The following is a 23154-nucleotide window of genomic DNA, read 5'->3' on the forward strand; positions in this document are numbered from 1 at the left end:
TCTTTCTCTATTGCATTCATATAGTGAATAAATTTTTACATCGTTGTATGTTAAGATAATATTTCAATGATAAACATCAACGAATCTCTTATCAAAATAATTAAGGAATCGAATGAGAAATGAAACCACGAAATTTTGATTACATCTTTGATGATGATAATGTACGAGGTCACATGGGGATTAAATAAAAAACAAATATGTATTAAAAAAAGTAGAAATAGTGATGGTTTGAATCTTAATTTTGAGCGATTTAATGCTACAAAAATTCATATCACTTTGAACACAATTCAATATTTAAAACTCTTAAAAGTCTTGAAAATTATGTAAGTCTTAAGACTTGTATGTAGCAAATCTTAGTAGTATTAAAAGTAGGATATATTAAAGAAATTGTAGATTGTAGATACAAGATATTGAATGCATTAAGATTTATTAGACATATCGAAACTTTAAAGATTCAAGATTAAAGACTTATCGAGACTTCCAAAATTTTTCAAATATAAAAGCATGCTTAGATCCGAATTCTTCGCAATATGTAGATATATATTCAAAACAATTCTGTATTATCTCACCTGAAAGTCAAAGTGAGAGTAAATACAAAATACAACTAGTCACGTGGTATTCCAGCTATTGGCTGATTAGTCTTAGCAAATTATGATCTTCTGGGACAGCTTTATATCATTGGAGAAAATATTTAAGCTGACCTGCTAAATTTAATATATTTACTTGATACGTTGTAACGGAAGTATTTGCTCAGTATAGATCAATGTAGACAAATGTATTCGATTTTCCAATTTAGGAAATTAATATTCGAAAATGTAACGTTTTATTTTACTTTATTACAATCAGGTATGTACAACCGAACAGAAGATTATTTTATATGTGAAGATGAGTAAAAAGTGTACAAAAGCTTTTCCGGTTCCTTTCCTGAAAAATTTGAGTTGGAAAATGTTCAATCAAACATTAAATTAATTAATTTTTAAATGCGGATTTTTTGAAAACAAACCAATTGTATTCTATATTTTCGATTTAGTTTAATTTACTTTAGTATCACGCGATCTGACACACTCCGTATTTTACAATTGAAAAGTTGCAATATTGGTTTTGATTTGCCGCTTATTATTTTAAATTTACTTATAACATTTACAACGTTTAAAGCTCTATTCAACAAAGAATGTATGTGTTCATTTAAAAAATCATCTTTTAGTTTTTATCATTTGTATCATTCATCGTTAAAACCATAGCTAATACGACCGTGATTCAACCTGAATTATGAATTCAACTTCGTTTTCCCTAGATTTCGAACATATGGTTTTATTTACTTCTCCTAACTGGATTCGTTGGTGAAAAAGATTAGGTAGCTGCACAAATATCAGTCTCGGGGATTCACGATTGACGTTTACGGCCCTGGTTTCGAGGATCGTTTCGTTTGCAGTTGTATTCAGATAGTAGCCGTCTCAGAAGCCGGAACGTTTCGTGTGCACGTCTCAAGCGATAAAGTTACGTACAGCACGCAATCCTTTGCAAAGAATCGACAAGCAAATAGCCGACAACAGGGATACTTGTCATCGAACAGGAAAAGGGGTAGAGAGTACGCAGAAGTATCATCACGGTGTCACGTCTACGCGACTGACCGTTTCAACGATCGACTTTCGTAGGCGACATCGTTGAAAGACGTAAAACGAGACACTGAGGTACACCCGACAGGGCGATCCATCTGTGTCGATACACCTACGAACACCCGTTCAATTTTCACGCTAGAAGGCGGCCGTCCAGCAGGGCGATACCATTTTATATGACTTTTCTGCGACGTCAAGGTGAGTGGAAACATGGTATAGTAGCGATCGCCGATGTTCTATCTGGTATCGTTTCGTATACTTCCGACGCTAATTTTAGCGACCAGCCATTTTGGACACGAGAACGTGCACGAGATCCGCGACCAGTTTATTTTACACGGGAATTGAACATTTCTACCGTATCCTAATCTTTTCTTCGCCTTGTTCCATAAGCAAACGTACATACATGCATACCACGTTTCATCTTCGTCTTTTACTCGTCGTATCCGTTTGTTGCCTTTCATATCACAACGACGTAACGTTGGATCGATATTGCTTACCGGATTATTGAACGCACCGAAACGGATAGTTTCGTCGCTCGAGTGAACCACGAGATTGCGATAACGTGCGTATAACGTAATATTTTGATGAATCATGGTTTAATATATACAATGTACGTTTCGGTGGTTATGGGAAACGAGTGAAACGAAGTCCGAGAAAAAATACGAGGTATAATGTCTTAAAAAGTAATATTAGGGGGAGCTGTTAGAAGCGGTTATACTGTTTAAAATTTCTTCATTCGTTTCTTATATCTTTTTTACGTTTGATTTATTTCGCATGGTTTAAAAAGTGCAACATCATCTATATTAAATTAGCAATTATAATAAATCGTATCACGGAGAAAAAACTATTTTTTAAATTAACCGGTACACATCGAGTCGTGTATTTAAACATTGGTACTGTCGATAAAAAGAACAGGTTCGTATAGTTGTGTATCACCATCGAGTTTGATCGTTCTTCCACCATAATATTAAATATATGTTAATATTGATTTAAACGGTTTGTCCGTTGGTGTTTGTATCGAATCGTCGACTATCCGTACTTTGTACGCTTATCACGATCGACCATGTTTCTTCGATATAAGGCCATTATTTTTGTGCGTTTGCATGTTTGAATGTTTACCGATCGAGATTCGAGGAAGTGTGTACCGAGTGATTTCCTAAAATAGATTGGAAAAAGTGTTTAAATTATAGAGTTCCATCGCTCGTTCTTTCTTTATCGGTAAACAAAGATCACCGGAGAAATTTCTTTTTTCTTTATTTATAAATACATTTGAAACCGTACGCTTCCTTTGTTCTTGAAAATATTAGTTGATAAAATATTTATATTTTTCTACTATGTCGTTTAAAATACATCCATGTTTTACTATTTACGTAACTTCTCTTTGTCATTTGAGAGATATTGTCGTGTAATAGTAATTGATGGAATTTTTCCTCGCATATTAAGCAAATAAAAAACACGTGTTAAAATTTACCATTGCTATATTACTCCTGTCTCTTTCCACTCTTCCGTTAGCGTTGATAATTTCTTTCTGAAGTTCCACGCGTTATCCAGATCAAAGTGATCTAACAAGAGGTCTTTATCTGTAACGATGCTTGTGGTTCACGATCAATGACGCTTTTTATTATTATTTCTTGCGGCCGAACAGGAAGTACAATTGCGAAGGATTTCTTTTACAATTTCTCAGTTCTATTGTATTAAAAAAAAAAAAAAAAAAAAAAAAAAAGAAATTTTATAACATGTGATTTTGTAATTCTTAAATAAACTTATAATCTCACATTATTTCAAATTTAAATGGTATGTATTTATGTACAATATCACAAGTAATTGATATCTCGTTCTCTCGGAAAAAAACGAACGATATCGGAATTAATCGGACGCGATTAATTAACAAGATCGTGAAAGGTTAACTCTGAATTCGATGTTTGGCTTCTTACAATATTTACATTTTGATTTCACTTTCATATGGATACACATGATTTGCGTCTAAATCATTTAATAAATATTATTTCAATGATTCTTCATTCCTGTAAATATTTTATAGTATCTAAATTGTATTTCTGTGAGTAATATTCCCCAAAGTACAATACATATGCATAAATTGTGAATTTGTTAATAAGAAGATGGTAAATTATGCATATAAAATTCTAGTAGAATATTATGCTTGAAATATTTATAAATTTCTTGTTAGGAGCTAGTCATCATTTTAACAAGATATTCTATTGGCAATTTATTGGAAAAAATAATTTCTGAACTTTTCTAATTAGCAAAGAAAGTAGAATCGAATGAACCATCAAATTGAATAGATAAATGCTGCAATAATAAAATATATTACTGCAACGGACAGTCAATTACATAATCCGCTTTCTTTTTCTTCTTGAGAAATTCATTCGCATTTCCATTGCTTTTACGTCGTCATAACTTTTTGCTGTAAAAGAAGATTAAAAAAATATCTAAAATGAGTGTGTCGTTGAAATGTCACGTTGGAGACAGATAACATTAATAACCCCTATTCATATTATATTCTCTGTTGTGCAACATTTATGTTATTCTTAACGTCTATTGATTTATTCATAGGAATATCGAAAGGACCTTGGCTTCGATATTACTATACATTATACTATAATATTATTATTAGTACAGTAGGAAAAGTATATATCTGTCTGTAACAGAAGCTAGCTCTGATTTTCTCTTTATTATAGAAAACCTCCAAAAAAAGAAAACGAAAGAACAGATCATATATAGGTAGAAAAATGAATCTTCGTCAAAATTTATTCTAAATCTATATAAAAGTTTATATTTAGAAATTGTAGATAAAATAAAAAAGAAGAAATAATCTATGGATAAGAGAAAAAATTAGTTCTACAAAATTGTTGATTTACAGACTTCGAATTGTATATTTTCTTCGGGTATTTAACCTGAAAATGTGTTTCTACCTACGTATCGGTCCAGCTTTCTTCCATCGTTGTGCGATGTTCGATCATCAGAACACGAAACGTCTGCTTTCGAAACGGATTCTTCGAACGGACTCGAGTAATCCGACCTTTCGCTCCCTTCGCGTATGCTCGCCTTATTTTTTCCATTTATCTGCGGCTTAAGATGGCCTGCTCTGACCCTTAAGCGTGCATAGTTGCTCGATAGCGATGCAAAATAATACCTCTTAATCAGTTCCTCTCAGTACGACCCGTGGTTCTCAAACGGTGTTTCGAGATTGCCAACCAGTTTCCTTTAATCGTAATTTAATCCTGCTGGGAATTGTTATGTTTCGTTCTAGCTCTTATCTCGATAAACGAAAAGATGTTAAAACTTTTAAGGCTGTGTTTAACTCGCGACTAAAATGATTAATCACGTATATCAACGACAATTATTTTATATTTTCCTCGAGACGATTGAGACGAATAAGAGAAGAGATCATTTGTAACATTTGTTTGAACAAATGATAAATAATTGATACTTGGTCTCTGTACCTAGATATTAATTTCTAAATTTATTATTATATTTTATTATTAATTTCTAAATCTTTGGATTTTGCAGATTAATCGACATACACAGGAATATTACGTTTATCGTAACATGGCTAGTTTACATATGTGAATGTGATAATAGAATCTATGCAGCAACCTAGTATTACGAACCATAGATCTTTCTATAGTTTGCTATGAATTTTCCTTGCTTTCAATGCTTACATCATCATGGGGAATTCGTTCATTCTTCCTTGTAGTTTATTTTCTCTGCGATTCATTCGAAAAATAAACGATATTCTAAAAATAGAACACTTTTATCAGAGAAACTTCTAAATTGGTTAAATAGATCCATTCGACGATAGCTTTATGGTACTATCACCTTGTGGACGTGGGAGGGAATTTCTTCCCATCAATGTTCCAAGAGGAGTAAAAGTTTCAAATGAAAGTATTTATAATACGTAATATGATAGCAGTTCGTGGGTTGATATATTAAGAATGAAAATATCGAACTAAAAACGCGAAATACAAACTTATTTTATATCTTTGATCTTTACAATTTTGACTTATAGTTTATCTTGAATCGAATCACACGTTTCATTCGTTCGTTCATTCACAAGTACGTACATAGAAGATTTACGCGTTTGGTCAAGGCTACGATGTCCGTAATCTTGTTTTCTTCGCCGATTCAGGTTCAATAATCTCGCGAATCGTGCTGGAGAGCCTCTGGAAGGTCGGTGTGAATGACTTGCTCTCGAAGGGAAGCGGTCATCGAGGATCGACGAGTAGATAATTAGATCGTTTATTGTGCAGCTTGTTGTTGAATCTATGTATTCTTCTTAATTCCACCGAGACGATTGATCGCCTGTTCTCCGGTTCGAGTCCCGCACTTTATCGTTCGAGTGAATTTATTTCGACTAAATACAACAGCATTTTTATGACAACAACAGCGTTTTACAGCTGTACAAAATTAACACTAAGCGATATTTACAAACTTAAGGTAAAAAAATGCTCGAAAATTACCAAAGAGAGAAATCGGAAGAAAAGCAGATTTTATTACGCGTAACTCGATCGACAAAAGATCACAAGATTCGTTGAAACATAAATATTTCTTTCTTTTTATGTGGTATGTCGATATACGAAAAATACAAACTTCTGAAAAATGTTAAAAGAACGACTGGAATCGATCTCGATTAACCGGCTGTACGTAAATCGTATTAAAAGCGGTATAACACGATCCCGTAAGATAGTTATTAATTAGTCGCAGGAATTTTCCTGCACCTTGTATTCGTATTATCCTTCGCTTCTTGCGTTATTCATTGGAATCGATCCGGTCGTATTCCGTATTCATGCCGCTCCATTTCCGTTTATCCCCTTTATACCTTTTATCGCCATCCTCAAACTCTCCTTTTCCATTCTGCGACTCGTTCTTCTTCAATTTATAACTCCTTTTCTTCGATTATCTTGTACTTTTTGTAGTGAAATTGAATATCCTAGATAACGACGGAATTTTAATCCTTTGCAGACGTGCGAGCGTGTCGCTGTGGACGAGAAGTATTAGCGCGCACAGTTGAGAAAATATACACGTTGAACGTTTGCGTTATTTATTGTCGAGGCTTGTATTATTTTCATCAATATTTAGTTCATTATCATTGTCACTATTAGTAGAAATATTAAAACGTTTCAATCGATTCCTCCTTTTTTCTTTCTTTTCTTTTTTTTTCTTTTTTTATTTGGAAGTATTTTGCAATCAATTCTCATTGAGAATTATAAGTAAATTATTTCGGCGTGGTATTGCAACTTGGATTATAAGAGTTTGATTCTAGTCGAATCCAATGCTTGAATCTAAAGGGTAATATCTTTTTAGCCTGATTCGTCGTGTCAAGTAATTGAGTAATTAATGGGTTCTGGTTGTTGTTAACTCTTATATTATATCTGTTACTAAATTTTGATATTTCTTCTTTAACTGTGGCTATCTTAAGGTCGCGATCCAATTCCTCGTTGAAAAGAATTCGTTCCCACTGTCTCAAGCACTATATCGTCGTCTACTATCTTGTCAGGTTTAAAATAATTCTCGTCATCACTACTATAGCTATCGAACATGTCCTTTCTGCATATTTTAGGCATCGTATATAAGATATTATAAAAAATATATAAAACATAAAAATCTTGCTGATTCGTCTGGTATTGCCAATGAAAAATTTCTTTTTTTTTTTATTTGAAAGTATTTTACAATCAATTCTCATTGAGAATTATAAGTAAATTATTCTGGCGTGGTACTATAACGTAAATAATAAGTGATTATCCTCTGTTTGATTCTAGCTGAATCTAATGTTTAAATCTAAAGGGTAATATCTTTTTAGCCTGATCCGTCGTGTCAAGTAATTGAGTAACTAATGGGTTCTGGTTGTTGTTAACTCTTATATTACATCTGTTACTGAGTTTGGACATTTCTTCTTTAACTGTGGGTATCTTAAGGTCGCGATGTAAATGAAAGACTGAAATTCGTTTTGACTCGAGCATTATCCTACATCGTGAGTTTACGTTAAACGGAAGATAAAATTTCGCAAGATCTATAATTTCCTTTCATCAAAAACATAATACTCTTTAGTTTAGATTATCGCTCAGAAAAATAGACGTACGCCAGCCACTTGAAAATAAGTGTCTGAAACTGTGAACAGATTCGGGCGGCTATATGCCGACACGCGTCCGCAAAGTGTTGAAACACGTTGCAGATGTTATTTTTACAAAGACTCATATTTTCTAGCGTGCATTTTTCTTTCAAATCATCTGAAAATTGAAAAGTAAGGAACTCGCGATTTAAATACCATTGACGAGTTTCGTCGTTGAGGCGTGGCATGCGACTCGCTCGAACCACGGAAATAAAATTGGTGCGTCTCGTGCTAGTGTAAACTCGTAAAACTTGTCCTTGCCTTTCGTCTGTTTTTTTCCATGTTCTTGACCGTGTCTTGGTCTGGCCATCTCAGTTTAGAAAGAAATACGAGTCGTTTATCTTCAAGCTTACCGTATCAAATCTTCGCAAGCCATTTCATTCAATTCCCTTCTCTCTGCTTTTTAAAAAGTTATTTTTACTTTAAGTTGTTGATTCCTTCGCTTGGCTTGAGGCTTAATCGAGAATATAATTAATATGGCGCAGGAGGGTAAAAAACACGTGCAAAAAAAAAAAGACGAGATTCGTCCCATGATGCAAATTTTATGCAAAGTTGAAGGGATTTCCATCTGTTTTAACGCGTCGAGTTAATTGGGCAGAAATGGCTATCATGTCGGTGGAAAAACAGTGAATCTAGCCGGGAACGAAACATCCGAGAAATTTGCATTTATGTCGACGACGCGTTCATAAATTGGTAGAATAAATAAAACGACTTGTTCCCCGTACTAAATAACGAACACTTTACTTTTGATATTTTACGTATTTTTCCAACGTTTCTGTATTTTTCAATTTTCCATAAATACGAACGATATGTATGAAGAAAATTGCATCGTTTAAAAAGCAGACGGTCTTGCAAACTTTCCAGCGCCAGTGTATTTTTTATGTTCGAGATATAGAAACTTGTCACACTTGCAGAGACAATGTAATAAAATTCTATAACGTGTAAAAAGTAAAAAGATAAATGAATTTGGTAAACTTGTATGTTTGTCGTAAAATTCGTATTAATCAGCTATAAAATATTCTTATTCGCGTTTAGAAAGTTCCACGTGGCGCTCGATCGAGTACAGAAAACCTTATAAATGAAATTTCTGATGCAAGAGCTGTCCGAGAAAAGGATTCGCATAAATTATGTCGATTGCAACGATATTTCAGGCACAGGTGTCGAACAGACGGTCAGCGTTAATTATGTAAGCGTTAATTACAAGTTCCCAAATATACCTTCCATATATATCCTCTGTGTGTTCTCTCACCAACCTTTCACTTCTGATAAACAAGGTTAAATTTTAAATCGACAAAAGAGAACATAATGTACCTTAAGAAAGATTTTGGACTTCGATACGCGTGAAGGCGGTCAACGCTAGTTTCTAATGTTAGGATTACGAGAAAGAAACGGAAAGTCTGACCTTCTCTTAAGATACAGTGCGTGCAAAAATAGTCCACACGTTGGATGTAACGCACCGGAAGTTCAGTGTGGTTGTATGAATTAGCGTAGAACTATGTTTCGTTGCGTCATTTTCGGGGATGCCCGAAATCGTAGTTGCTTGATCGACGAAGTTTCCACGTTCCGCCTACTTCCTGTCGTCTCAGCCTCACTCTCAACGATCGAATTTTCCTCCAAAAATTTTACGCACCTGCACGTCCAAGCGTTCTTCTTCGAATCGATCGTTTAAGAAATTGTTTTCTTCCTATTCTTCGTCTTTCTTAATTCGTATCCGATATATTAGGTTGTCCGAAATGTTTCTTTCGTTTTATAAGGAAATAATAGACGCACGATGTTTTTTGGTTTATATTAGTTTATTGAATTATGCACGAACGTAATAATAGAAATAGAACGAAATGGATCATACCTAATTCGATAAAATAATATAAAATAGAAATTGTTGTTCGTCTATTAACACCTTATGAAACGAAAGAAATTTTTCGGACAAACTAATTATATTATGCAACATGCTATTAATTAATTAAATGATAGATGTATTTGTTTTTGGTTAAATTAATTCTAACGCTAGAAACGAGTGGTTGGTTCGGTTATAAATTTTTGACAAATTGTTCATTTCCTTTAGAGGTTTCGTAATGAGTACGTATTATCTTATCTTCCACGGAGGAAGAGTATTATTATGATAGAGTGTCGCAAGAAACGCGCGAAAGCGATAAATGGCGATAGGATTTTTAAGAAGATTTTTTGCAAAAGAGAAATTGATTACGAAGTGCTTCGATTGGATAAACGGTTTTTTTTACAGAGTGAAAAAGCGTAATATTTCATTTTGGGGGAAAGGAGGGAAAGTGGAATAAAAATATTCTAAAAAGCATTTGTTCGTTAAAATATATTTCCTTCGGTTAGATGCTTCCTAAGACTTCTGTACTTGTTCTACGTGACATTTCACGTATCGTGGAAATTATTTTCTTCGCTTTGCCTCTGCGCGATTAATATTTTTTTATTTCAAACATTTTACACGCGTTGCATCATGCAAGCGTATAAACGTAAAATATTTTGTATAATTATCGATTGTTAAAACGACGTTTCATATGAATCATTCTCAGTTCCGAAGATAACATCGTTTATGAATCACCATATAAAAACAGGATGGGATACCATGTAACTCGAAACATATATACAAAAGATATCGTATCATTCCCCTTGTTGATCCAAAGTAGAATTTGTAAATATCCTGTGTGCGAATCGTGTACTAATTACAGTCTAACACCGTATGTGAAACATCCTGTATAAACAGAATACGTTATACAATTCAGCGTAGGAATACGATGTAACGCTACATGTAATCTACCTTATGTGGATTGTCCTCTATGTGTTACCATATACATCGTGTTATACAGTCTATGTAGTTTATTCTATACAAATAAAACACTAGATGTTGCAATCCATTTTACACGAATGTCCTTAGACATATACGATAGAACGTTTTACGTGGATCACTCAGTAAACACGGAGTACGTTATACAATTCACGATGCAATCGCAAAACACTACAGAAACGCATAGAATAACATGCAAACTGTGCTGCGATTGTACTGCAAGCTGTTGAGGTCACGAGTGGCAAGATTTACTTCTACGTCTCATAATGGCTATTCTATCTTTTCAGATTTCAATTAGTAAACGATTGCTAGACGGATAAGTTACAATAATTGTTTAGCATCACGTAATTTACATATAAGTACCATATTATCTACATTCTTCAAATATTATTTCACCTATTTATTATACTTTTCGTATTTATTCTTTTGATAATAATGAATTCAGTGATAGCAATTATTATTTTGTGGATTTAAAATTAGATGCAAATTGAAAACAAGTTCGATCTTGCACCTTGCGATGCAGATACAAATTTCTTTTACCCATCCAACGAATATGAATCGTCCTGTATGTACATTACAGTGAATGTATTAATCTATCAAGTGTATACGCTTGCTAGTCAACGTAAACGCTAATTTGGCAAGTAACTGTAATTATAGACAGTGATATTTTTACTAGTAAAAGTATACGGCAGTGTTTAAAGAGTAAACGGATATATTTAGAAGGAACGAAAAAATTATACGCTTTCACCGTAATGTTGCGCATCATTAACCATTTTACTTCCTCTCGCCACTTTTCCATTTTTCCAATCGAATATCATACTTCGTTAAAACGGCTCACTCGAACGCGTTCAACAATTTTTTCGCTTTATCAGTTCGATTAATTCGGAATTTGCATGAGCTCGATGTGAGTCACGACCAAACGCCTAAAACCGCGCGCGTGCGCCCACGATAACAGGCGAAACTGTATCAACGGTAACGAAACGTTCGAGCGGCATTGCAGGTCGAAGGGAACGAAATTTGCATAAGGAGAGCCGCATGCCGTGTTTTATCGCCGCGAATCTGTCTCGGCCGCAATATGTCTTCCCGCGACGAGTCGCGTACGATCTAGCCTTGCCTGAAACGTATCGGTGGAAATCGATCGTTACCAGAAAATGCATAATGCATATCCGTCAGTTCGCTGGATAATAAACGGTCCGCAGAATGCATAACCGCGTGATCTGTTGCACGAACAAGCGGTAATTTTTCGTCGTGCGTGAAAAATGGAGAACCGGACTCGTTGATCGACGTTTTCAACAATCATATTGCGTTTTCTTCCATTTAGTCTCGTGCTGTCTTTGATAATTCATCATAGGACGATCCAGAGACTCGTGAGATTCGAAGTATTTAATTAGACGCGATAAAAATTTAATTTCCATACGCAATGACTTTTTATTGATTTTTATGAATATTTGCAGAACGATTGCTAGGAATTCAGTATGGTTTATCAGGCGGTTATCCCATGAATATGCAAAGCGACCGATATATTCTACGTTATGAAAAGGAGGCTGCGCAATGTTTCTTGTAACAGAAATCCAAATTCCCTTGAAATCCGTAATTTACTGGAGCAAGATTTCTCGTTACCGTTTGTCGAGCTCTAATCAAGCGGTTAGTTGTGATCAATAGAAGCAGCTAACGTTTTCCTCCTATCCTGGAGAGGAAATACAATGCACAGTGGTCCTGGTAACCAAGGATCGCGGTAATTAGATTTGGCCCAAGATTATTTGGTTACTATAGAAATTCCGTATGGTTCGGCCGAAGCATTTCATTAATCATTCCGTCGTTCACCGTGTCTCGTAATTATAAACACAGTCTAGGAATTTTAATTCTTATATAATTACGAAAGAAAAATATCTTACTTGTCTTTGTTTTTTCAATGGATATAATCTATTGTTTTGGAGAGAAGAAATATTTCATTTCTTATCATGTTAAACTGTAAAAATATATAACACAGTGTACAAAAATTGGAAGTTCTTGTGTAATTTTATTCCGCTTCTATTCTATATAGTATTCGATCAAATTTTTGCTACATCTTCAATCTGATTCTTCACATTTTTTTTTGTATTTATTATTTTGGTTGTATCTCACATTTTAATCAGATGGAGAGTATATTCTGAGTAATATTACTATTATGTGATGAAAATCGGATGTTGCTGTTTCTATTAAATCTACATTATGGTTGAGGAACCATACTGTGCTTATCCAATTTAATCATGAAGCTATCCTACATTAAATCAGGAGTATGATATTATCATCGCAATTTGATCAATAGTTTTTCTAACAAATTCACCGAAGGTACATTTAAAATACACAAGGTACACTAATGTTAGTAGCTATTCTCTGTCCAACCAAGAACATGACGTAACTAGATTTTAATTCAAGTAAATCTCAACCCACTAATAAACTTTCTGTATATGCCACAAACGAGAATCTGGTTAATTTATTCTGATCCGCTTAATAAGATCTAAGACCGAACCTAACCTCAAACTTCTTTCCTGCCTAACCAAAACTACTACCGATATTATCGATTTGAGTTTCAACCCCCTCAACGTTTCAACTAATTCCACATAATGCATCCCATAGAATCGACCAGTACAACAATCCTCGCAGATCACTACATGTCAAACCTAACCTAAAAATCTCTTTCTGTTCCTATATCTCTTATTATTCTATGATGGAAAAATATCTCGTCCCATTCTTCGTATTATCCCAATTTTCTTATTTTCGTCTCATAATCTATTAAACGCAGGTGAGAAGACTCCAGGAAGCATGATTCGCGAACGTGTGGACCTGAACCTAACCTAAAAATTCTCAATCTCCTATCATTTTGTGATGCAGAAATATCATATTCCATCTTCCACGCGTGTCGATCGACCGATTCTCTTACCCTCGTCGCATAGCCAGTCAAAACACGCGAGGGAACTGGAGGAAGCTTGGACTCGACAGCGCGGTCCTCGTGGCGAAAGATCGTCGAGGTCTGACCTTGCCTGACGCGCGTAATCGTAGCAGAAATTCCTCGTCGGGGTTCGTTACGTCCAGATCGGGGCAAATTTCGATCAATATACGGCGTATCCTCGGCCGGAGGACGCGTGCGCGCCTCGTCAGGCCGATCCGGGTGCCGCGAGCGAGCGAACGCGCACGACGAGGATGACTCGAGTTACGACAGGCAGCCGGCAGAAAGCACTCGTCCAACACGCGTGTCGTTCGCAATACGTCGTGTCGTAACGCGTATCTAAATTCACGTATAATAATAATCCCTCGATCGTAACGATAATAATTGACAAATTTACGCGAGACTACGCAGGATCGAGCGTTTTTTCTCGGGCTACCAAACGGAAACCGGCCAGTTAAATTCTTCCTCTGTCAAACTCTCCCTACCTCTGGCGAGAGTCTCGAGGAGGTATAGGGACGACTCGACCACCAGCAGCTGCAGCCACGGTCGCAAATCACGACTTATGCGTCTGTACCGAGCAGGTAAAGATCCTCCAGGCCCTGCTACGCCTCCGCACCCGCTCGATACTCGTTCCTGGGGGCTCAGGCTGCTCGTTGCCTCTACAGGAGGATCTTTTTTCTCTCGATGCTTTTTTCGAGATCTTTCGAACACTGGATCATTGCTTGAGATCTTTTTACTTTGATTCTTTAGGACGTGGTGTTTAGTATCTATAGGTGTGTAAGAAGGTTGGGTTTGGTGATAAGGTTGGACTTGGTTTAACATCCGTAGAGCAAAAGATGCTGTTTTTCGAAGCTTCTGGAGAATCAGAATCAGATTCTTCTAAACTAGTGGTGTTTTAGGTAGATGCGACAATTTTGCGTTTCGTGATTTGAAATGTGAGAAGATTGGTTTGGACTTGGTTTGGCATCTACAAAGTGTAAGATGATTTTTTCAAATCTTTCCATTGAACCAAAATTGCATTCTATTTGATCGGAAGTGATCGAGGTAGATGTGAAAAGGTGGCATTTGGTGAAAATGCGAGGAAGTTGGATTTGATGGATTTTGATGAAGAGGTTGGACTCAGTTTAAAACGCGTGGCATTACAGTAGGTACTTTGGAACATGAAGTCATAATTGATGTCGTGGTAGCTTTTCGTTCATTGATCCGAGATCTTTTGAACTGCGTAGGGTGCGTTGACGTGGCCTCTTTCGCATTGTATCGTTCCGATTCTTGGTGTGTATCGGAGAGTAATTGAAAATTGAATTGAATTTAGTAATTCTGTGATTATGAATAGATTTTATACCAGCTTTCTCGAATATCTTAATTTAGTCTGTGATTTCTTTAATTTTGTTGGAAGTTTGCATCAATAATTATTGTTTTTCAGTGTTTTAGTATGTATATATTGTTTTTAAAATTCTTTTGAAAAGACTTTGTTAATTAGACTCCCAATTTACACAGATGTGGTAACTTTCAGTCATTGCAATAGCAAATTTCTATTTATGGAGAAATTTTTGATCTTGTTGCTTTAATTTATAAGTAATTAACACAAATGACTCTTAATTAATTAGTGACTATTATACTAACAAATTTTCGTCCATTCGCGATCTTCTAAATCCCAAACAAATCCATCTCGAAATTTTGTACAAATAATGATTCGATGTAAACGTCTTCAAACACTGTCTCGGCACTGATGATTTTTCCAAACTGTTATGGCGTATCCTTAAACTTCCGGAGAAGTAGAAAAATCATCGTCAAATGCTTAATCTTGGAACAATGACATAGCTACGATTACCTACTAATCGCCATCGTGGTTTCCATTCATCCGGGTCTTCCGGGTCTCTTCTCCTCTTCAGTGCCACCTCCTACGAGCAGCGTAACGTGCATTGACGTGGCCTCTTTGCGCATTCTGTGACACGATGCAACGTGACCGTGCGCACCGGCTCTCTGGTATTTCAATCTCCATATTCCACCACGAGGTTCATCTACGCGATATACGCAGATTACTATCTGAATATCATATTATCAAACGTATATCGCCAACAGAGTGAATTTCATCTTATCGTGCCACCGATGGGAGTGGTTTCGCACATTTTCGCGTCGATGAAATTGCTTGATAAATGATGGCGATCGCATCAGTTTCTGTGATACCGTGCTCTCTTCGTTCATTCTCTTGCTACGTGTTAGATAACTTTTTTCCCTTGTAGCTCGAACATTTTTTTATATTATACGATTATATATCGTACGATTTTTTTATATTATCGACCAGCACACTTTTACGGTGCAAGTTTTTGAGATAAAAGGAGAGATTATACATATTTGTCAATTTATTTATACCGTGGTCATCCTTCTTCCATATTTTATCGGTTATAATTATTGTTGGTGTGGCGAGTACAATGCGTTAATTTTCGTGATTTTCTACCCCATGATTTCGCGTGGGAGATGATTAATCTTTTTCGTTTCTAAGCTATGTTTTACTCATTATCTAGGAAATTGTGTGTGGGTACTAATAACGATTTTAGCCGTCGTTTTATCGTTAAAGTGCGTAATGCTAGTGACCTGGTAGTATCTCCCGTTTTTTATATTTACTCTGTTATGAAATATTCTATCTAGAATAATTTTCCACATTAACGTAGTTCGATCGTTAGAACATCTAACGCCGATGACCTACATAGTCTTCTATTTTCTATATTTTCTCTATTTATCTATAATAATTTGCTATATTGTTCTAGTTTTATCATTGCAATATGTAATGCTAATGTTTCGCATAATTATCGCTCCGTTAACCTCATCAAATTTTCCCTGATTAGTCATCTTCCTTGTTCTTTGATCGACCACAGATTCATGATTCATCCAATCTCTGCTCGAGAACAACCTATCCAATCATTTTTTCATGCCTTCCATGGTTTGCAATTCGAAAGATTCTCTTGACGAAAGCCGAAGAATCGGTGAATGCCGAGGGTTAACTGTCTAAGAATCAGTTCACGAGGAGATGTTTTTATCGATCTGTTTCGATCAAGTGTCTTTTGGTTCGTCGTCTGATAGCTTGGGGAATAAACAATTGCCACTAGGGGCGCGGGTCGAAGGAAGTGGGCGAACGTGACGTCCCTTTGAGCTGTTCCTCCTGGGTTAAAAATGTTAAAATATCTGGCTCCTCTTTATCTACCCGCTGTGCCACTCCGTATGTCCCGTTTATTACACGCGTAAACCGTACGAAGATTGTTATACACATTGAACACTACAGTTGAATTCCATTCGACAGAATAAAATTGTATTTAATATATAATTAACTCCTCGTTGGTATCATTGGTGGAGATCTGAGATCAAACGAATTACAGTGTTATAATTTTATAGCGTAACAGCTACAGTAATGTGCAAAAATCTAGAACCACATAATTTGTTCATTTTATATTCCAAAGGCAACATCTTAAAAAATTTTAACTAATATTATATATATTTGTAATAGACATAGTACTTTCGTGCTTGATATTAATTAAAATTCTCTCAGGTATTGCGTTTGGAACATAAAGGAAGATCTGTTCAGCTGGACATTTTTTCCACATCGCCTTAGATCTTGCGCTCCGGACAAGATACTATCACTTTAATTTTGCTTCGGAAATTTTATATATTTTTGCAATCTCTATATTTTTACATAGAAATTTCCCAGAAATTCTCAAATATATGTAGTTTTGCTATTATCCTCCAGACAAAATTACATTTTTTATATATTTTTGCATATTACACAGGCTCCTGATATTTTTAAATATTTCCGTATATTTGAATTTTCTATAAATTCACAATCGTAGTCTAGCTATTGTACCACTGTAACGTTTCCATTGTAATAACTTGTCTGGCCATGTAATTGGTGTAATTGCTATTCGCTATACGCGTGCACGAAATTCTCTTTCTATATAGATGGGAGAGAAGCTCATTTGACAGCTCGACTAGTATTATATTGATAAATGGTTATTGATACGAAGCATCGCGGTTAGAATTCTAAGCCGTTATTTTACGCCTCGTGCTGGACATCGGACCGCTCGATACACACGAGTGCCTGAATATTTTAAGAGCAAACGTTGATAAACTGCAAGAAGGTATTCAATCCTGAGGCATTTGGGATTTTACTTGAAAAATATTTTTCTTTCTTTTTTTTTTTTTAGATTTTTAATCTACCATCGAGCGCATCCAATCCCGTATCGGTCTATCATATAAAATCATTAAATACGGAAGAAAATTGCTTATATCCTATCGTCTCGTTATTATTATTTTATCTTCTACTAAATATAGGAACGAAATTTTATTACACTTTGTTACTATTTATTAACGTTTTTTTTATTAAATAAGGAAATAAAATAAATACGGAAAAATCGGAATATGAAATCTATCGAACAACCGAAATAAATATTTTTTTAATCTTTTTGTTACATAAAAAAAGAAGAGGAGAATTGTTATATCTTGTTGTGTTGTATTATTGCTGTATTTCATATTAAATAAAAAACAAAATTCATTACATTTTATCATATTTTTATTAGTTTCTATTGATCGTATTTTATATTGAATGCGGAATTTATATAAATATCATCAGATCGATATCGCTGAATAATATCGGAATGTACCAGAATGTCGCGTTTGGTTTGTACGAATTTATTCGATTTGCGAATTCGATGCTTCCTTTGTGTGATTAATTCTCTAGCTATAAATACATGTCATTGTGAATATCTATAGCTACTGGACATCGAACATTAAAGCAATAATTATTTTACGATAACGATTATTTATCTGATAGATTATCGATGCACTTGAAATTCCAGTTTGTCGTACTGCGTTTTTATATTATCGAAATGAAAAGATTAAATCTCGTAATCAGTTATAAATAATATTTTATATACCGAACGTTTCATATCTACAAGGTTACACTTCATAGAAATTTTAATATAACATTACATTATACTAATATAACACAGTATAAAATTATATAAAATTTAAGTCACTTTTACATTTTTATATGTTATCGCAACTTTATAATTCGATCTATTATTACAACTAAATATTTGAATTAAGCAACTCTTAAGAAATGTAGAACACAGGTGGTGAAATTTTTAATTTGAGGATACTATGGAAAAGCTAAATTTTGTAGACGAGTTTGTGTCTTATATGTTGAGATACTACGATCAGTACCATTTTTGTAGATAATATAGACCAGTACTATTGTCCTATGTATTTTATAACGTCCTATCGTATTTCCTTTATTTTTCGAAAAAATATTACAGTTGCATCATTTTTCCAAATTTCCACTTAATTTATCATCGTAGCTGGTTATTGCAATCTGCTGTTATAAATTTCAATATCCGTTCCATCATAGTAACTTTCTATCATAATTTTAGACTCCGATCCATTGTTGCAATTTGCTATTTCAGCTTAGCATTTCAATTTCACATTTCAACACTGTTGCTCGATGACATAATACAACGATAACAAGCACTTTCACGTACACCATTCTGCGGCTTTTCTTTCGCTACTATCATGCTATTTAATTCACAATTTCTCTTAGAAAATACAAATTTATCGTACGATATAAAACCATACGTTGGAACGCATCTTGTACGGTCCATTGGCTGCGCGGATACAAAGTTAAATATAAATCAGAGAAGAAAATCATAATTGAAAATTCAAGAATAATATAACATTTCGTTCACCGTTTTACGAATCTGTAAGGATTTCGAAGCAAGAGCAAGCATAATCAACGCGAGAATTAATTCTCCGTAATCGCGATACGAAATAAAAGGTTTCATTGTAAATTTCCGCGTTACGTTGCTTCGCAATTGGAGCGTACACGGGTGAAATAACTTTGCTCATCGTGGAAGACTTCCATGGAACGTTCACGTTACTGTTTATCGTTCTACGAGGTTTAAATTGTTAACTTTTGGTCAAGTCTTCTGCGGAATATTGATTAGTTCATATCCCACGTCCTGTGTATCGTTTGCTATATTCCGTATCCCCACTTTCTGTTTCCTCTTTTTGCTGCATTCTAAATCAAATAATCAATTTTCCTAAACCCACTTCCTATATCCTATTATCGCAAACGTATTACGAGTTACATAACGATTACAAGGGGAAAGAAATTTATTTTCGAGTGGGAAAAAAAATATATTTGACGAGAAAGAAATCGTCACTTCTTAGAAAAGAAATTCGCTATTTCACAAATAGAAATTCGAAATGCGATACTTGGTGTGGTACACCGTATATATACGTAACCGGAAGCGTGGTTACGGAGTTACGAGCCATGTCTGGCTTCTTGTCGACAATGATCGCGTCGATGTTACGGTTAATACGCAACCACGATTGTTTTCTATCGGTTTCTTGTTTTGCGTGACAGGAGGATTATCCGTGGAGCTTTCGAAATCTCAAACGTAAATCTCGTAAGAACGTTAGAATGTCATTCCCATTTCGAAGTAGAAATATTATTTATCATTTCGATAGAAATACAATATTATATTATCAAGCTGCGAATATTTAAAATTGCAGATTCAAAGATGCGTACAATGCACATGATATGCAAAAATATATAAAATATTCAAAGTACAGCGATCGTTATAATATTTCGTAGGCGAAGTAAACGGAGACTTACGATCTACTTATCACTAGTGTTTAAAAAAAATATCTATAAAAGAAAAAGGAGAATCGTTTAAGAAAAATATTTTAAAGAATTTTACGATAAATCTTTGCTACTTTTAGCACGAACTTTTCAAAGAAAATTGATCATAAATTAGAAAAAAGAAACGCGTTCGTTGAAAGAACGAAGATTGCAGAATATTTATGCAGAACGTTTGCGGAGAGTTTAATTCAGTATACGTATCACGATGGAAAAATCCAAGCTCGACGTCAAATATCGTGGCCTGGTTTTCGGGTCAAACCGTGTGGCCAATTTGGCTGTATGAGAAATTAAAGTATAGATTGCTTGCCGTGTAGGTTTACGTAACACGCCTGTGCTTATCGTATAAATCGTAATTGTATCTGTAATTCGATCGCAGTTACGTTAATGTCCGTTATATACAATAGAAGAATCGTATTAATGCGCACGTAAGATCTCGGGGAAATCTTGGTGTTATTCAAGTAATCACGTGATATAAACATTTGTTTCATTAGAGAACAACCAGACTAGAGTTACAATGATGGATTATCGTTACTCCGCACGCGAAAAAATGTCTGCTGAATTTTATTATCTTGGCGCAGTAATTTGACGATTCGTTAAGCCGAATTTACACTGGTTCAGTTTGTAGAAACACAGCGGATGAACGCTGTTTTCTGTGGATAAAACGAGGATGATAAATTTGGCTTTAGATACCTTGTTTAATAATAAGTAAAAATTACGATCAAGAGTAAAATCTATAAATTCAAGTCGAGATATTTAATTATTTAATTATCTAATCATCAATAAAGTAGCAAACCAACCGATGTTTTACAATATTTAACACGTATAAAGAATAAAAATTGAGTAATATACTCCGTTCGTTATTCCTCTCAAAGCATTCACTAAACTTAATTTTCTAACTCGATACTTTTCAATTTCTTTAATATCTTGTATGATACATTTTACGCTACGTGTTCCAGTGATTATTTCACAATACTCTTTTTTGATTTATTACACAAAGGGGATATATTAAATCGTAATTTTACTTTGGATATTGTACACATTTCTCTAAAATATATGTATCCTATACATTGCTACACGTTTAAATTTCTCATAAATGCATCAACATCTGCAATCTACTAATAATATTGGTTCAGTCGCGTAGCTTTCCACAAGTCATACGACGTGATAAAAGGATAATCAAAAAATTCTGTACTCGAATGATAAATTTTTCCATTAAATATGCTATCACCGCCAGCGCGAACTGGTGTGGAAAACACTTCAAAAACGAGTGGATCCACATCCCGTTATCCTCAATCGTTTTTTGTCATACTTCGTCGTTCAGTTGTTTCATTTCTGACCGACGATGCTCATCGAAGGATCCTCGTGGCGTCGTTTCCGGTACTCATACCTCGAGACGTTCCTCTTTTTCGACCAGGTCCGCGTGTGATTTTCGCTATCATGATTTTCGCATGGTCGATCACCTCCGAACATCGGCTGGACGATCGTTAAATCGCCGCGAACTAAATGATATTAAAACACCAAGCAAAATTCACGAACGATCGACAAAGAAATCCCACGCACAAATGATCCACGAGCCATATGTTGAAAATCATCCTCCGATGTTCTTATTTTGCGAACGGTTTTAGTAGGCCCGACTCTTTCCATGTCTGCGAGGCGTCCCACGTCTTCTTCGGGTTGAGATGATTTGGCTGATTCAACGTAGGTTCGTTTTTAGTCGTCTTCGATGGTGAAAAGAGAGAGTGGTAGGGGAGAGTACGGTTTTGATGGTAATAATCGAGGTAATCCTTAAAATATTAATTTCCAATTTCAAATGGCTAATTTTTATCAGATTTCCTTTGTTATTAGTAAATGGATATCGTGGGCCGTTACGTTAATGTTTGACGGTAGCTGTGATATTGTTATTTCATCCAGTTTCCGAGAAAAGATATTATTCTGTACAATTGAGTGGTCAAATTGGAATAATAAAATATAAAATATATTATATTAATGTTTATATTGTATTGTATTAAACGCATAAAATGTAAATTAAATAAGCTTAGAACCTAGAGATTGGTTTTCTTCCGCAGCAGATGATTAATTGGTTTTTGTTTAATTTCAGAAACATTCAGGATATCATCCAGAGGGAAAGGATCGGTGTACAGCAAAGGCGGCGGTAGTAGGACATTGTCCAAGCGATTTCTAAAAGGCAACATCATCACTTTCGACCGGTCTAATTGTTCGTTACGAGCCACTTGTGAATTAACCACACCAACCTTGTACCCAGGCTTTCTTAGGGGCACAAGCAACGGACAGGCAGCGTGTATGATCATTGAAGACTATCCCCCTCTGCCCACCAAACCGAGGCAATATTTGCATCAAGATACCACCCAACGATTTCTAAACCATTTAGTCCTGCCTAAGCACAGGACCTCAAAATTTTCCAGGTTAATATTTAGGGTAATATATCGTATACACATTGGCTCATACTCTCTTTGGATATGATCTGAATTTATGAAAATTATTAAATTATATACAATTCGATTCAAAGATTGAATTTTCAATACGTATTTTAATTTTTAGTAATAGGCATCGGAAGCTACAGCCGTTCAGAGAAACGTGACTGGCGTCAGCGGGTAGTGCGGCACACGTTACCGCAGACAACGAAAATCACCCTGACTCGATACGTAACGAGCTACCATCGGGTAGCCATTGCCTGGCAACGTCGCTGCACAGCAATCAAACTGCCGCTGGAAAACGTGGAAAGTAGATCCAGGAGGACGAGGACGAAAACGTTACCTACTTGAACGTCAAAAGATTAGGAGCCAGGAGATCCAGAGAGAACAAGAGTCACCGACCGAACGAAGCTTGGTAGCTTTCAACAGTCTGACACTCGCGTCACCACTTGCTAACAGCTCGTTTTCACAACGACGTCTCGTCAGAAATTGCTGTTGTCGCTCGGAAGGGACATTAATTTAGCAAGGAGCAAGAGACGGAAAC

The 23154-nt window shown here is 35.3% G+C and overlaps 1 protein-coding gene across 3 annotated transcripts; it reads left to right on the forward strand.

The window, feature by feature from the left end:
* The first annotated feature begins 1294 nt into the window (after positions 1–1294).
* On the forward strand, positions 1295–23143 carry LOC139987174 (uncharacterized). Of its 3 annotated transcripts, none has more exons than XM_074111713.1 (3): positions 1295–1814; positions 22277–22601; positions 22738–23143. In XM_074111713.1, the coding sequence occupies exons 1-3, from the start codon at positions 1793–1795 to the stop codon at positions 22775–22777; spliced, it is 387 nt and encodes a 128-aa protein (XP_073967814.1). In that variant the 5' UTR covers positions 1295–1792; the 3' UTR covers positions 22778–23143. The 3 variants fall into 3 exon arrangements, with proteins under 3 accessions (XP_073967814.1, XP_073967815.1, XP_073967813.1); XM_074111714.1 differs by lacking the exon at positions 1295–1814 and adding an exon at positions 13768–14068; XM_074111712.1 differs by lacking the exon at positions 1295–1814 and adding an exon at positions 21525–21956.
* The last annotated feature ends 11 nt before the right edge of the window (positions 23144–23154 follow it).

This window comes from Bombus fervidus, chromosome 5, assembly GCF_041682495.2.
Source record: "Bombus fervidus isolate BK054 chromosome 5, iyBomFerv1, whole genome shotgun sequence".
NCBI lineage: Eukaryota > Metazoa > Arthropoda > Insecta > Hymenoptera > Apidae > Bombus > Bombus fervidus.